This window comes from Scyliorhinus torazame, chromosome 11, assembly GCF_047496885.1.
Source record: "Scyliorhinus torazame isolate Kashiwa2021f chromosome 11, sScyTor2.1, whole genome shotgun sequence".
NCBI classification, from domain to species: domain Eukaryota; kingdom Metazoa; phylum Chordata; class Chondrichthyes; order Carcharhiniformes; family Scyliorhinidae; genus Scyliorhinus; species Scyliorhinus torazame.
The window spans coordinates 92,993,182-93,009,935 of record NC_092717.1 but is presented as its reverse complement, the minus strand read 5'-3'; the positions used below and the strand labels follow the sequence as shown (position 1 = coordinate 93,009,935).

General features: G+C 43.3%; 1 protein-coding gene across 1 annotated transcript in view; it reads right to left on the bottom strand.

Moving 5' to 3' along the window:
* The window catches only part of tpd52 (tumor protein D52), a 324,801-nt gene that overhangs the window by 119,463 nt on the left and 188,584 nt on the right, over nt 1–16,754 (bottom strand). Inside the window, exon 6 of the mRNA XM_072467502.1 lies at nt 11,511–11,692. Coding sequence (XP_072323603.1) covers nt 11,511–11,692 — 182 coding nt within the window. The remainder of the gene's footprint in view (nt 1–11,510; nt 11,693–16,754) is intronic.

The window sequence follows — 16,754 nt, the reverse complement described above, 5'->3', positions numbered from 1 at the left end:
GAAACTTACAAGATAATGAATGGCTTAGATAGGGTGGATGTAGGGAAGTAGTTTCCATTAGCAGGGGAGACTAGGACCCGGGGGCACAGCCTTAGAATAAAAGGGAGTCACTTTAGAACAGAGATGAGGAGAAATTTCTTCAGCCAGAGTGTGGTGGGTCTGTGGAATTCATTGCCACAGAGGGCGGTGGAGGCCAGGACGTTGAGTGTCTTTAAGGCAGAAGTTGATAAATTCTTGATTTCTCAAGGAATTAAGGGCTATGGAGAGAGAGCGGGTAAATGGAGCTGAAATCAGCCATGATTGAATGGTGGAGTGGACTCGATGGGCCGAATGGCCTTACTTCCACTCCTATGTCTCATGGTCTTATGGTCTTATGGTCCTCTGTTGCTCGCAGGTTGGATGCAGGCGATTAAAATGAATGTGTTGCCGCAGTTTTTGTTTACCGACCTTTTTTACCAAAGGCATTTTTCAGGGGGGGGGGGGGAAGGAGAGAGAGAGAGAGAGAGAGAGAGAGAGAGAGAGAGAGAGAGAGAGAGAGAGAGAAGAGTAGCTAGGATTAGGAAGGTAGTTCGGCAGAGAGGACGGCAGGTAGAGGGTTGGGCCTCCCGAATCTATTATATTATTACTGGGTGGCGAATGCTGAAAAGATGAGGAGCTGGGTCGGGAGGAGGAGCAGGAGGAGTCCCAGTGGGTTATAATGGAGGGGAGCCTGTGCAGGGGGCCGAGGGGGTTGGCAACAGCGCCACTCCCGATGGCCCTGGGAAAATATTCGGGGAGTCCAGTGGTGGTGGCGTCGTTGAAAATCTGGAGGCAGTTGAGGCAACACTTTCAGGGGTCAAGAGAGAAGAGAGATGCCGATTAGGATGAACCATAGTTTTGAGCCAGGGAAGTGGGATGGGAGATTTCGGAGATGGGAGGAGAGGGAAGTTAGGGTATTAAAGGATTGGTTTCTGGGGGGGTTTTGCGAGGCTAGTGGAGTTGGGGGAGAAATAAAGACTGGGACAGGGGGAGGTATTTAGACATCTGCAGGTCCGGGATTTTGCCAGGAAGGTGGTACAAAGCTTGCCAATAGCGCCGTCCTCCACATTGTTGGAGGAGGTATTAATGGCAGGGGGAATGGAGAGAGGGGTGGTGTCGGCATTTATGGGAAGATTCTGGGAGAGGACAAGGTATCATTGGAGGGGATTAAAGCGAAGTGGGAGGAAAAGTTGGGGGAGGGTATGGAGGGCGGACTGTGGTGTGAGGTGCTCCGGAGGGTGAATGCCTCAACCTCTTGCGCAAAGTTGGGGCTGATACAATTGAGCTGACTCTTTGAGGGGGTGGAGGATGTGTGTGAGCGCTATGGAAGGAGTCCCGCAAACTATGTTCACATGTTTGGGTCCTGTCCAAAACTGGAGGGGTATTTGAGGGAGGTCTTTAAGGTCATCTCAGGGGTGGTGCATGAGAGGTTTGTACCAGGGCTCCCAGGGGCCATATTCGGGGTGTCGGACCAGCCTGGGTTGCAGGCGGATGTGGGGGCAGATGTCTTAGCCTTCACCTCGCTGACTGCCCAAAGGGTGGAGGTCAGCTTCGCCACCCTGTGCCTCGGCGTGGCAGGGACCTGCTGGAAATTTTGATGCTCGAGAAGGTGAAGTTTGAGTTGAGGAAGAGGATGGAAGGTTTCTACAATTCACGGGCATTGTTTATCCTGCGCTTTCAAGAATTAGATGCCATCAAACATTAGGGGAGGGTGGTTTGAGTATATTGTTTATTGTTTACCATGTATGGGATGAGCTTGTGGGTTCTCTTTTGGTTTGTCTTGCTTTGTATTTGGGATGTAGGGGGAGGTTTTGGTTTGTATGTTGAAGAGGATGCTTGTTGGGGGATTATTATTGTATTTGTTATTGTTAGTTATCTTTTGTTGGGTGTATATTTGATGAAAAAGTGGAAAATGAGGAGAATAAAAATATATATTTTTCTAAAGTAATTTTTGCTTATACAGTATTGGATGCTGGATAAGCAATGAAGAGACCTTAGTAGATGTGAAAAATCCATTGCATGACCAATCAATTTAATTGACCAAAACCACTTCTCCCAACTAATCCACTAAAAAAAGCATAAAGCAAACTACAAATGTACTTGACAGCGACAGAACATTGAGTTACGGTCTCAAATAGTTAAAATATACCCCACCCAACTGTGGGAAAATTGAAAAAAAGGCCATGCACTGCGATGGAAAATCCTAAAAATAAGCTATTTAAAATTAAAACATGAAAAACTTCATATTTTTCCAATTATGCTAACACATTTATTCTGCTGGCTCGTTCTTTAACAAATCTGAAGATTAAATTAGGTGCGTTAAATAGTCAGTTTAAAAATAAATAAAAAGTAACACATCCTCATTGTAAAATACTTGACATCTGTTTAACTTTGGGGTTCAAATAATTCAGACCGGTTATCTGTCAGATTACCAAATGGACAGACAGCAACAGGTTTACACGATCTTCAGAGGTGAAAATCCTCAGCCATTTTCATACAATGAGTCGTGTCCTTTTAGTCAGTACTGACCAGCTGCAAACGCTGGGAAAGTTGACTGAGATTTTCTTTGCGGTCACAGCCAGTTCCTCCTGTAAATGGTCTGCGGGAAGTGCAACGAATCATTACAAATCTGCACCTCTGACAGGTACCTTCAACAGAACTGCAAAGCCAGATGGAAGAAATTCCATGTTTTGTTTTAAGATTTGAGCTGCCTCTCTCGTTCCCAGAAAGGTAGGCAAAGAGACAGGCAGTGCTAAATAAACAAGGCACAGCCAAGAGGCCTGAAGCCACAAGAATTCCCGCAGTCAAATCTAAAACCAGCCTGAACCGACTTTGGCATTCAGCCAAGGTCAAATACAGTTAGCAAGAAAGTCAGATTAACTACCGAGATTGAACCATTAAAAGCAGTAGAAAAAAGACAAACATATAAATATGACAATTTTCAAAAACTTTCCACTTTACTGACTTGCCAACATCACAAATCATTTTGTCAATTTTCTGTCAATACCATTAGTACTCACAATAGAACAGGCATACTAAACCATAATTTTAAAAAGGTTATTAACTGATGCCAAAAGACATTATTGTACACTACAGCTGTGACTACATAATTACCTGTTTGCATTACTGCAAACCACAGTTTAGATTTAATAGTTCAGTTGACAGTACTGTGAAATGCATTTGGTCGACTATTACCCTTTCCAAATATTCTTTCACTTACAGGTCCAACCCTGGGAACATTACAAGCGGAGACATAGGTCAATAAGAAACATTGGCAAACACAATAGCCATTGCCTCAAACAGCGCTGTTGACAGACACCAGCACAAAGGCAGTGAATAGAGTCCCCCTCAGTTCTCACACACAGCGAAGAATGAGTCAGTGTACTACTGCTTTGGTGCTCTGTTTTTACAGTGTATACAGCTTTTGTCTCCAGCCACTGTTCTCTTCTGAATGCGGACTAAATAGTCTAGGAAGTGCAATCATAAGAAAAGTCTTTTACTCCCACCTCCAGTCAGCACAACGTTCAGTGCGTGTGATAGGCCAGCAAAGAAGCCTAAAGTCATCTCCTGAAGTATAAAGCCACTTTTACTTGCTTGAATTAGCTGCTAGCTTTAATTTGAACACTTTAATTCAATTGTAGATAGTAACCCTTTTTTATGTGCCTATTTTAATAGCTGGCCACATAATAATGTTTGGGTTACTAACTTTAAAAAAATTGTACTTTAATAATTAGAAATTGCAAAGTTTAAAAATATATGATAAAAGACTGAAATCTCTTAAAACATTTTATGCTAGTTAAAGGTGACATTTAATACCCAAGCAACCATAAATCCATCAGTAACTGGAAAGCTAAGGGAATCAATTGCAAGGAGAAAGCTTCAAGATGATCTGTATGATAATAATCAAATAAACATATGTAACAAGGGTTTACATTAGACATGGACAGTGAGCAAGATGAGGGTTATATCCTCATTAACTGTATTGTGATGGATAATCAGCACAAATTGGAGGGCTTCCACACACCAGTACGGTTCCAAATTGTCTCACAGTAGGTAGCAAACGTAAACAGGAAAGGTGATTGGTGGCAAAATCTAATTTTTAAAAACTCCACTTATATCATGCCTACACTGTAGGAAAAGGTCCCAAGACAAGGATGGCATGGTGGCACAGTGGTTAGCACTGCTGCCTCACTGCATCAGGGACTCGGACTCAATTCCGGCCTTGGGTGACTGTATGGAATCTGCACATTTTCCCTGTGTCTGCATGGGTTTCCTCTAGGTGCTCCCATTTACTCCCACAGTCCAAAGGTGGTCAGGTTAGGTGATTAGAACATAGAGTGCAGAAGGAGGCCATTCGGCCCATCGAGTCTGCACCGACCCACTTAAGCCCTCACTTCCACCCTATCCCCATACTAAATTGTCCCTTAGTGTCCAAAGGTTAAGTGGGGTTACGGGGATAAAGCAGGGGAGTGAATCTGGGTAGGGCCCTCTTTCAGAGGGCCGGTGGACACTCGATGGGCCGAATGGCCTCCTTCTGCACTGCAGGTATTCTGTGAAAAATCAGAGACCCATAATAGGACAAAAAAAACAAAAGTGTAGTCAAAGAGACCGCGCAAAGGATCACATGACACGCATACGCTGTATAGTGTGCGGGCGCAGAGAGGGGGTGGGGCCTCTGCACGGAGCCCTGTCTTCCAGCATCCGTCGCCAAGGAAACCAATCAAAGCATTTCGGGAGAATGCATTCGCTGCGGCTTGCCAATCAGCTCCTCTTCCCACCTCCCGTCGCCGCCACAAAGCCAGCCAGACATTTTTAGGGAGTTGCCTCTTAATATTTATTTTCTTTCCTCCTAAGATAAAACTCTTCTCGCTTAAGTACTCTCCTTCAGTGTGGTGTCAGGTTGAATTTGACCGAGGGCTGCAGTGGATTGCGTATTTCAGTGCGAGAAATCGTATTGCCATATTCAAGCAGATTTTCCGTATGAAGTACGGAAAATCCGTGCTAGTTAGCAGCACTGGTAATGTATAAGAGGCGAGCGAGAGAAACGGAGAATTTAAGGTGTGCTGCGTCAGGGAGGAGAAAGAGAATGCAGCCATGAAGGGAGTTAACCAGAATTGATTGTTCCTGAGTTTTTTTTTAAAGTCTGTGTTTTTGCCTTTCCCAGGAGACAGCAAGGCGGATGATGGATAGGATGCATTGGGAGCGGTGTAGCTCAGTTGGACTATGAGACAGGCCTACTAAGGTCCTTTTCTGTTTGTCACTTACATATGATTGTAAGCATTAATCACAGCCATCTGCAGCAGTAAATAGGCTAGTACATCACCCTTAATAGAGCCGAATGTCATCAGTGTACTAGCACGCAATAACTGACTGGGGCTTCAACTGATGACTGCAAACTTTCAACAAATCTAGAAAGAAGTGTTAAACGCCTCAGCAATGAATTGTGATATCACAAGTAGCTATGATGATAAACTGAAAACTGGACTAAGCATAACTTTCTGCATGTCCTTGTTAAGAGGAAAGGAGAAAATATTTGTGGCAAGGAGATAACTCAATTGATGTTCCAACAAACAACCAGAAATTATTCAATATATTTGAGCAGGACCCTACATGAAACATACATCAAAATGCACCAACCTTGGATTTCAGAGAGGAAATCTAGGCCTGGATTAACTCCAACCACGACGATGATAAATGAAAGATGGAAAATTCACTACATATTGTATTAATAGACAAATTACACATGCTAATGTTTCAAAACATTTAAATGTGAAACATTTAACTTAATCCCTAGAATGCTGCTGTAAGAGTAAAAACACGTTTCTTACATCTTTATAGTTCTGAAGGCTTGAGGAAAAAATAAGATCTTAATAAACGTTTCCATTTCTTAGAAAGATCAGACTAGAAGAATTTAATCGGAGGAGGATAGTTTATCTTTGTCACATTCACATTTGATATCATTTGTCACTTTGGTAGGAGGGGCGGAAACATGATTTGAGGAGATGACATGTTAAGGACTTTGGAGAGGAATGGGAGGTTGGAGATGAGGTGGTGGCAGCAAGGTTTGGGAAAGAGGTTGATGACAGCCGATTTAAAGTGGGGGTAGTAACTGGAGAAAGGGAACCATTAACAATATCAACTAACACTAGCATCTGGAAGGGAAGTTAGGTGGTCTGCAAATCAGTGTGAATAGGGTGAAGGTAACATGAAGTGAGGCTAATGACAGAAAAAGCTAGAAGGCATGAGGCAAGATAGGACAGAAACTGTACAAAGATGCAAGTTCAGGGCTAAGGGCAGGAAGAGCTTTAGCGGAAGCTTGGCCCAGTGGGCAAATGGAAGCGGGGGATGCAGCAAAGACAGCTGAGTGAATGGTCTCGATCACAGTGACAAAGAAATCCATGAGCTCTGTGAACATATTGATGGAGCGGAGGGTGCAACAGACAGGGGAGAGAAGATTAAGAAAAATGAGTTGACTCGTCCCTCGACCACCTCCCAGACCACAGTGGCGAGACCTTCCCATTCCTATTAAACCCCACATATCATCAATCACCTTCCCAATACCACCCAGCAAGCGGGACCCATCCCTACCCCTTATTACCGTCAGGCAACTTGCCCTCCCTCCCCCTTCCCAGATGCTCCTCAGCCACCTCCTCTTGAAACCACTTCTCTCTGCATAGTTCCCATCACCCCACCATTCACACCAGGCCCATCGAAACCTGTCCACACAGATTCCAACAGCCAGTGCCCTTTCCCCACCTTTCTCCCGATCACAATCCAACCTTCAAGACCTTCCCATTCCTATTAAACCCCACATATCATCAATCACCTTCCCAATCTTTACACAAAAATTCGGATCCACCAGCTGCCCCACATCCAACTCCATGCTGGCCTCTGTGCCGGCCCCTTCTGCAGGATCACATCCACCAAATGCGGAGCATGGTCCGAGATAACAACCCGCCGAATATTTGACTTTCTTCACCCCCGACAGCAATGACTTCCCCATAATGAAGAAGTCGATTCTTGAATACACATCATGCACCGGCGAAAAGAAAGAATACTATCTACGTCCTGGATGCAAAAACCTCCTTTGGATCCCTCCGGGGTCAGCAAGCATGCTTAGATCTATCCACAACCACTCTCCTCCCAGAATTAACTGGTGCATACCCAAACTTGGTATGTTAGCCACCATCCTCTTGAAGAACCTATTGTCCCAATTCAGGGCATACACACTAACCAACACCACCAGCCTCCCCTCAAAAGCACCCATTATCGAACATACCCACCCTCCCTAGTCTGCCCATCTGAACCCTCACTCTCTTGCCCACCAGTATCGCTACCGCCCGGGCCCTGCTGTCAAAGCCCGAGTGGAACACCTGACTCACCCAGTCCTTCTGAAGCCTCACCTGGTCTTTCACCCTCAGGTGGGTCTCCTGCAGCAGTTCCACATCAACTCTCAAGCTCATCAAATGTGACAAGACTCTCACCCACTTCACCGGCCCCCACCCAACCCTCACACGTTCCACGTTACCATACAGACCGGGTGTCTCTCAACACCTCCCCCTTATCACCCCACTCCCTCCCCCTATCACTGCTCCTGGCCCACCCAGCAAGCGGGACCCATCCCTACCCCTTATTACCGTCAGGCAACTTGCCCTCCATCCCCCTTCCCAGATGCTCCTCAGCCACCTCCTCTTGAAACCACTTCTCCCTGCATAGTTCCCATCACCCCACCATTCACACCAGGCCCATCGAAACCTGTCCACACAGATTCCAACAGCCAGTGCCCTTTCCCCACCTTTCTCCCGATCACAATCCAACCTGCGTTTGCTAGCGAGGTGGTTTCTCCCCCCACAGGTTCAATACCAAATATACCAACATGAAGATCTCCCACACCCAATTCCTCCACACATCCCCATAAAATAGACCTCAAACATAGGGAAACAAATCCCAACATATTACTCCAATGCCCCAAAACCATTCCCTGCCAAACACAACATGAAGAAAAACAAAGTCTAAACTCAGTTCAGTCCCAGTCCTTCAGCAAATCACGAATGCCTCCGCCATCTCAAATTAATAGTCGCTGGGGTTGTGTGTAACTCTTAGCTTCTCCGGATAGACCATCCCAAACCGTATGTTGCTCTTGTACAATGCTGCCTTCGCCCTACCAAAGGCCACCTGCCATCTTGCCAGCTCTGCCACGAGGTCCTGGTATATATGAATACCAACATCTTCCCGCCTCACCTCTCGATTCTGCTTCACCCATCTCAGCACTTTCGCCTTCACCTGGTAGCTGTGGAATCAGACTATCACAGCTCTTGGTAGTTCATTCGGTTTCAGCAAGAACAACCGATGAGCCCTATCCAGCTCATAGAGGGAGGGGTCGACCTCCTCCCCCAACAACTTGGCGAACATCTCCTCAAAAGTACTCCATTGGCTTCCGGCCCTCCAACCCCTCAGCCAGTCCCACAATCCACAGATTCTGCCTTTGTGACACATTCTCCACGTCCTCCACTTTAGCCCTCAGCCCTTTGTTACTCATCTGCACCTTCCATAACTCCTCGTCCATCGAGGTGAACTAGTCGCTGTGATGCGGCAACGCCACCTCCATCCACTTCAACACCTCTCCTTGCTCCCACACCGCCAATGTCTTTCCCAGAGTCTCCTTTATCGGGGACAGGGCATCATCCACCAACTCCTTCAGTGAGGCCATCATCTCTTTCTGATGCCTATCGAAATGTTTGCCGAATTGATGCTCAAACTCCACCGACTTCACTCAGCCAGCATGTCCACTGTAATGGGCATGCCCCCACCCAGCAAGCTGGCTTCTAGTGGCAACATGCAGTGGAGGTCGCACAATGGATGGCTCCTGCTAGAGCATAACAGAGGATAAGAGGGCAGTGAACTCGGGAGAGAGAGCAGAAAATTGGACCAGAGTTGACTTGCAAACCAATATTTTTTCCATGCAGTATAAATTATTGTTCCTTTTGAAATTTTACATTTTTCTGTCTGTCCAATTTGACGGCATATTTATTTTTTTTAGCAATACTTAAGGTATCTTGGTGAGAACATTTTTATTGTACTTGGGAGGTGAAAAGGATATTTAAAAAATGAGATGATCAAAGGAGGAGAAAGCTTGGAAGGCTGTAAAATTATCAGTCAAAAGATCAGGTACTGTTCATAGAATCATAGAATTTACAGTGCAGAAGGAGGCTATTGAGTCTGTACCGGCCCTTGTAAAGAGCACCCTACTTAAGCCCACGCCTCCACCCTATCCCTGCAATCCCACATAACCTTTTTGGACACCAAGGGCAATTTTAGCACGGCTAATCCACCTAACCTTCACATCTTTGGACTGTGGGAGGAAACCGGAGCACCCAGAGGAAACTAAGGCAGACACAGAGAGAACGTGCAGACTCCGCACAGACAGTGACCCAAGCCAGGAATTGAACTTGGGACCCTTCACCTCGATGGAGCTGTGAAGCAACAGTGCTAACCACTGTGCTATTGTGCCTGTTCCTCCAGAAGCGGAGCTTTATTAAAACACTGCAGTGGCCAATGATAGAGATCACTGTAAGAGCAGATTGGAGAAATAAAATGACAGTCAACTGGACGAGGTGGTCATGTTTGCAATGGTATTCTGCAAAGTAGTCATCCAATCTATATTTGGTCTCCCCAGTGTCGGGCAACCTGCATTATGAACAGTGAATATAGTACACTTAATTGAAAGAGATATACGTAAATAACTGTTTCATCCGCAAACAATATTTGGGGCCATGGATGGTGAGGATAAAGGAGCTAAAGGGCAGATGTCACATTTCCTGCACTTGCATGGATAGGTGTGTGGGAAGGGGAGTAGCTGTTGGGGATGATTGAGGAATGGACCAGAGTCCCTTCAGAATGCTGACATGGGAAGATCTGTTTGGTTGTGGCATCACACTGGAGGTAGTGAAAATGGCAGTGGATGTTTCATTGAATATGGAGGCTGATGGGGTGGAAGGTGAGAACAAGGGGACCCTATTGTGGCTCTTGCTGGGGAGGAATGGGATCGAATGGGTTAAGAACAGAACCGCAGGGAATGATACTTTGTATGTTTACGGGATGTGATTGTTGCTGGCTAGGCCACAATTTACTGCCCATGCCTAACAGCTTTGGACCAGGAAATTGAAAACTATCAAAGTGACAGGGTATTGGAAGAGTCACAGACAGGAAAGAGACTGGATAAGACAAGGGAAAGAAAGAATAACTTCAGTGGGGCAGGAAGAGATTGGAATTATAGGTTTAACAGGTCAGTCCTGTTTGCTGATCTTGGGAAAGAAGTAGAAGTGGACTGTTCAGGATTAAGGGACTATTAATTTAGAAGCCATGGTGGGAAGAGCTCCAGAGAAGATGAGATCAATTACATTTCTGGAAGCCTTACAACACCAGGTTAAAGTCCAACAGGTTTGTTTCGATGTCACTAGCTTTCGGAGTGCTGCTCCTTCCTCAGGTGTTGGACTTTAACCTGGTGCTGTAAGACTTCTTACTGTGCTCACCCCAGTCCAACGCCGGCATCTCCACATCATTTCTGGAAGCAATAGCTTGATATTCAATGATGGGGGTCAAGTCCATAGAATGGTAGGAAGAAGTGTTGGAGAGTTGGTGTTCTGCTTCTGTTCAGCAAAAGTCAGTTCACCAGACAACAGTAAAACCCTTAGCAAGCTTTGATGACAATGTCACTTTTTTAAAACTTCTCCAACAATGATGAAGAATGCCAGGAAGATGTGTATTTTGCTTCAACATACCTCACAACATGCAGACTGACGTTTCAAGATTACCATCAATTGAATACACTCATCTTATTTGGAAAAGAGTGAACACAATAATCAGGGTATCTTCTATTCCTAAGTAATATGAATGAAAAATTTCCAAGATAATTCTTTATTAACAAACAATTTTAAACTACTGCAGATGTAGTCATTCACAGACAAATGGACTGAAAGGACTGAACCTTTTCACGTGTCCTCAAAAAACCTACGTGTCAGGAAACATTTTTCAACACGAGCACTAAATTATGTTTGATGGAATAGAATCCCTACAGTGCAGATGAAGGCCATTTGGCCCATTGAGTCTGCACTGACCCACCGAGAAAGCACCCTACCCAGGCCCAATCTCCCGCCCTATCCCGGTAACCCCACCTAACCTGCACATCTTTGGACACTAAAGGCAATTAAGTTTGGCCAATCCACCTTACCTGCACATCTTTGGACTTCTTTAAGCTTTTCTTAAGCTTTTGTGAATAAAATAATTCTGAGAACATGTTAGCATTTCTTTTCTTCATCTTTACCAAAACTGATTTGAAATTATTTTTTTTACTGGCAATAAACAGGTAACATGGTGAAAATATTAAATTTTAACCAATAAACTATTGATCTTATAATTAGAATCACATTTTAAAGATATGTTAGTTTAAAATGAACTGTCAGATGTTTCATGATTGGCACTAAGCAACTTACTCTCCATCTTCTGCTGGTCTTCTGCACACACAATGAAACTTTCCACCGAAGTCAATATAAAGGTCATCACCCACTATATGGAAGATTTTACCAATGACTATTTTGTCTTTGGAAGGGCCCATCTGTGTCAGAGGGGAGTGCCTCAATAACGATGCAAATGAGTCCACTTTCTGGGAAGTCACCTAAAAGAGAAACATTTGACATTTTTAAAAAATTACATTTAAGGCTTGTTCATCATGCAATTCCAATGTAATCTACTCTTTCAGTCAATATTTTACAATACTTAGTCTATGTAACTAACTCCAACAAAATTGGACTTGATTTTGCGGCAGGAGTTGATGTGTTGGGTGTTCTGGATCACATACAGGTCACCAACACTTGAAATAGTGCAACACTATTTTATTGAATCATTAACTGTTTAAACATACTTAGACTGTGGGTTAATACGATACTAGCTTTAACTAAAGACCTCTGCCTTGTCCTAACCAGTCGATGCTCTCAGCACATGGTGAATGTCTGTGTTGCAGGCTGTGAGCTCTCTCCTCCTAGCTAGCTGCAGCTCGAATGAGCGTGAACTCTGATGCTCCCTGTCTTTATAGTGCGTGTGCTCTCACTGGTGATTGGCTGCGGTGTTGTGTATGTTGATTGGTCCCACTGTGTGTCCATCAGTGTGTGTCTGCACATGATATACTGGTGTATATTATGACAGGAGTAATGATCAGCAAATTATTTTGCCACTCCTCTGAAACGGACAGCAACTTCCGGAATTTTCACGGGCCCAGTCATATGTGGAAATCCAAGAAATGCTTTCTTTCAGTGATTCCTCTGTGCAAAAAGATGCTCTGGTGAAATTCCCCAGGCTGCAATCAAGAAGAAATCACAGAACTGATAAGAACTTGCCCTTTTAATCTGTTAAACTTGCTGTAAAAGCCCTTTAAAACTTTGCACACTACTGAATGAGATACAAGATACGGAAGCAGAATTAGGCCATTTGGCCCATCGAGTCATCTCCACCATTCGATCATGGCTGATCTTATCCTGGCCTTCGCCCCACCGTCCTGCCCATTCTTCACAACTCTTCAACCCATTACCAATTAAAAATCTGTCTAATTCCTCCTTAAATTTAATCATTGTCCCAGCATCCACTGCACCCTGGAGTAGTGAATTCCACAGATTCATAACCCTTTGGGAGAAGTATTTTCTCCTCAATTCCGTAAAATTTGCTACCCCTTTTCCTAAGACTCTGACCTCTTGTTCCAGAATGCCCCACTAGAGGAAGCATCAACTCCACGTCTACGTTATCCATACCTTTTATCATCTTGTATACGTCAATTTGATCTCCCCTCATTCTTCTAAACCATAGGCCTCAACTGTTCAATCTCTCTTCATTCAACAAACCCCTCATCTCTGGAATCAACCTTGTGAACCCCCTCTGAACTACCTCCAATGCCACTATATCTTTCCTCAAATAAGGGGACCAAAATTGTGCACAATACTCTAGATGTGGTTTCACCAATGCCTTGTATAGTTATTTCAAAGGGTTAACAACATACAAAGTTCATAATTATTGCTAAACAGCCTCATTGCTCCTGAAAAACTAATTTTTGTGCAATTTAAAATGTATCCCTCATAGGAGCCCTCACCACCTGAAGAGTCAACAAGCAACATACCCACTCTGACTCCAGCTGATCCGCTGCCATTTTAGATTCAAATAAGCATTGAATGGCAGTGGGTGGGACTTCTGTACCTCACTTGGGAGGAAGGCCCACCTTGGAGAGCTGTCGACCAATACGATTGGCCAGCAGATCTCCAGTCTGTACAGTAACAATGCTGCAGTGGTTGGACGAAGAACTGCACCAGGAGGCCCGCGACCAAATGTAGGTTTGGGGAGCGATCAGGAGGTCACTGGGGCTTTGAGGGTGGGGAGCACGCGCAGCAGAAATCTTGTTCCCTGCAATTTCATGCACCCTGGCCTCCCCCAGAGCCTACAAACCTGCCGGGGGAGGAGCTTAAAATTTGGCTCACAATTAAGTTTGATATTTCAGCTTCAAGTTTATCTCCTAATTGTTTATTTTGCTCTCCACTAAATTTTAATTAAAGAGAGTCAGTAGATTTTACCCCCTGATTTTCTGTTGTGAAAATATTTCAATGCAATTGGCTGTTTATCCTGCTTGATTACATCACTGTTTCTGAGTGTCTGGAAATCCCAATGGCTTGCTTGGCATTGGATTCAAACTGATGTCAGGAAAGGAGAAATCCATGCCATATAGAGAGACTACACTTCTGTGGGGAGCTTTCTTTGAGGCCAGCAGCAAGTGCTGTCACTTCACCATTGACTGTGAACCCTCAGACCAAAGATGTAACTCAAGATCTAAATGAAGTGTTTAATCCTGCTGCCACCAATAAAGCAGCCTAAGCAATGGTTTTCAACTCTTGAGTTAGTATCCCATTCCACCTGCAGAGAGAAGGCAAATGGCATCCTTCTGTCCTGCAACCATTCAATGATTCTGTTGACACACTCGCAGGAATTCTTTCTATTCTTCTTTCCAAAATTAACTTCCAGCATTAGCAAGACAACATATCAAAATACAGCAAATGAAATACAGCAAGAAAAACAATGAGCCACTAGGTCTGCAATTGCAGAAAATGAAGAATTTGGGGTAGAGACGAGCTAAAATCTAGCAGCCTTGGAGAATCTTTGAATTCTCTCATGCCCTTCTTAGAAACCAAGATGACCTGTGTGTGAGAGAGAGGAATAAAGACTTCCGCAAATCTTCACATAGTAATTATTCCTATAAAACGTGTCCCAACTCTTTATTTTAAATGTAGAAAGTCTTAAGTCAGTTCCAGAAAAGCAGTAAGCATGTGTTTGTCACAAGCACTTCTATGAACACCTCTTGTAATCTTCCTTGAAAATAAGCAAATCTTGGCAAATCTCTGGCTCTAACATCCAACTCTGGTAATAGCTGTACAACACATAGCAAATGGCACTGTACATTTAGTTTGTACATTGCTAATTCTGCTGCATTACTAGTTTGTTTTCTAAATTGGCAGTGAGAAGAAAGCAATACTGGAGTTTTACTGTGGGTTGACCATGATTCTGAACTGCACACTGCCCACTAGGAATAAGTTCTATGTATTCACACTTACGTACATGTATAGAGCTTTACACCAAGATTTTTTTAAATTGCCAAAGTGCCAGAAAGACTTTCCACTTTTTCATAATATTAAAAGGGTTTCAGTTTATATAGTTCTCAAGTCCAACAAATCATCCAAGCATTTTGTCATAAAATTCTGTCTTCAGAGAATAACTGGAGTTATACTGCAAAAACAGCAACTTATATTTATATGTAATATAATGAAACATCCTAAGGTGCTTCACAGGAGTATTATAAAACATAATTTGACACCATATCAGATAAGTAGGTCAGGTGACCAAAAGCTTGGTAAAAGATGTAGGTTTTACAGAGAGTCTAAAAAAAGGAAAACAATTTAAAGGCACGGAGAGGGTACTTCAGAGCCTAGACTTAGGGAACTGGTGGAGTAATTAAAAGCAGGTATGCTCAAGAAGCCAGAGCAGAGATAGGGCGTGGTAAGGCCATGGAGGGATTTGAAAACAAAGATGAGAATTTTTAATTCAAGGCATTACTTTAACCAGGAACCAATGGAGGTCAGTGAGCACATGGGCAACAGGGAATTCGCATTACAGTGTGACACTACAGAAAATGTCAGGAACTTGATGTATTCCAAAAATTTTGTTATTTTACAACAGTTTCCATTAATTAAATGAGAAACCTTGTAAATTCTCTCTTCATAATTGCTTTTATTTTTAATATTTAGATTTCTTAAAAATAAATTTGACTTGTTGTCTGAAGAATATGATCTATGAAAGCATCATTTGCTCATCAGCCACAGAGATCCTTATTTTTTTGTCACTGGTGTCCAGATATTGTTTACCTGGAGCGTCCTAACTGTCAGACCACTACAAGGTAACATTTCAGTTCATAGGAAGCATGGATGTCTTTGGAAGGAGTCCTTCCTACTGTGCGAATAAAATCTTGAAAATGCCCAAATCCTTAAATTACTACATTCAAATTAAAAGCTTTGTTGTAGCTTGAATTCTTATGGCACTAATAATTTAGTCACAAGAAAGCCTCATTAATAATCATTCATGGATAACAAGGTCCTCATCAAGTTGATATGGTTCTTGAGTAGAGGACAGTTTATCCATAATGTCATAATGATATGAAGTTGTGTCTTAAACTTCACAATAAGGAGGATTTGGTTAATTATAATTGAAAGTGTATTAATAACTTTTATTCTCTAATGATCAATGCCCAAAACAGAGTAATAAAAATGATACATGCTGCAGTGTAGCTGCAACGTTACTCGCTGTTTTCGCTCAATATATACTCACAGCATCACCCAATGGTCAAAATTATGACCACACACACGCTTTTAGTAAAGTACTGGGATCACTGGAACAACAGGCAGACAGAACTATCTAACGTAAAAAGCACTAATGGTTAAAGGGTAGAAGTTAGCTTTAATGGGAAGAGTCAAAAACATTTCATACAACACTTTGAGATAACTTACCAAATTAAGTATTCAACTATTCCAAGTCCGAAGATAAACAGCATCGATTTAATAGTGCAGTATGGAACATGTGCCAAGCAGGATTCACAAGACCTACTTCAATCCATGTGCCTAGTGTTTTGTGCAGTCTATTGCTACACAAAATAATTTCTCTTTGGCTAAGTAAATTAGAGATCTTGCTGCAGTTCCCATTTTGTTTTTTTATTTAAAAACAGTTGTTTGTGAGGAGCAGTGTCAATGCTCTCTGTTGATTATTCTTTTGTCTATGTACGTACTGTATACGTTCCCTCGGCCGCAGAAAAATACTTTTCACTGTACTTTGGTACATCTGACAAATCAAATCAAACCGAATCAGTTGTCAAATTTGACAGGATAGATTCTCAAAGTTTTCATTGGGTGCAATTCCGGCCTCGGGTGACTGTATGTGTGATGTTTGCACTTTTTACCAGTGGCTGCGTGAGTTTCCTCCGGGTGCTCTGGTTTCTTCCCAAAGTCCAAAGAAGTGCAGGTTAGGTGGATTTGCCATTCTAAATTGCCCCTTTGCGTCCAAAGGGTTAGGAGGAGTTTCTGGGTTATGGGGATAGGGTGGAGGCGTGGTCTTAAGTAGGATGCTCTATCCAAGAGCCGGTGCAGACTTGATGGGCCGAA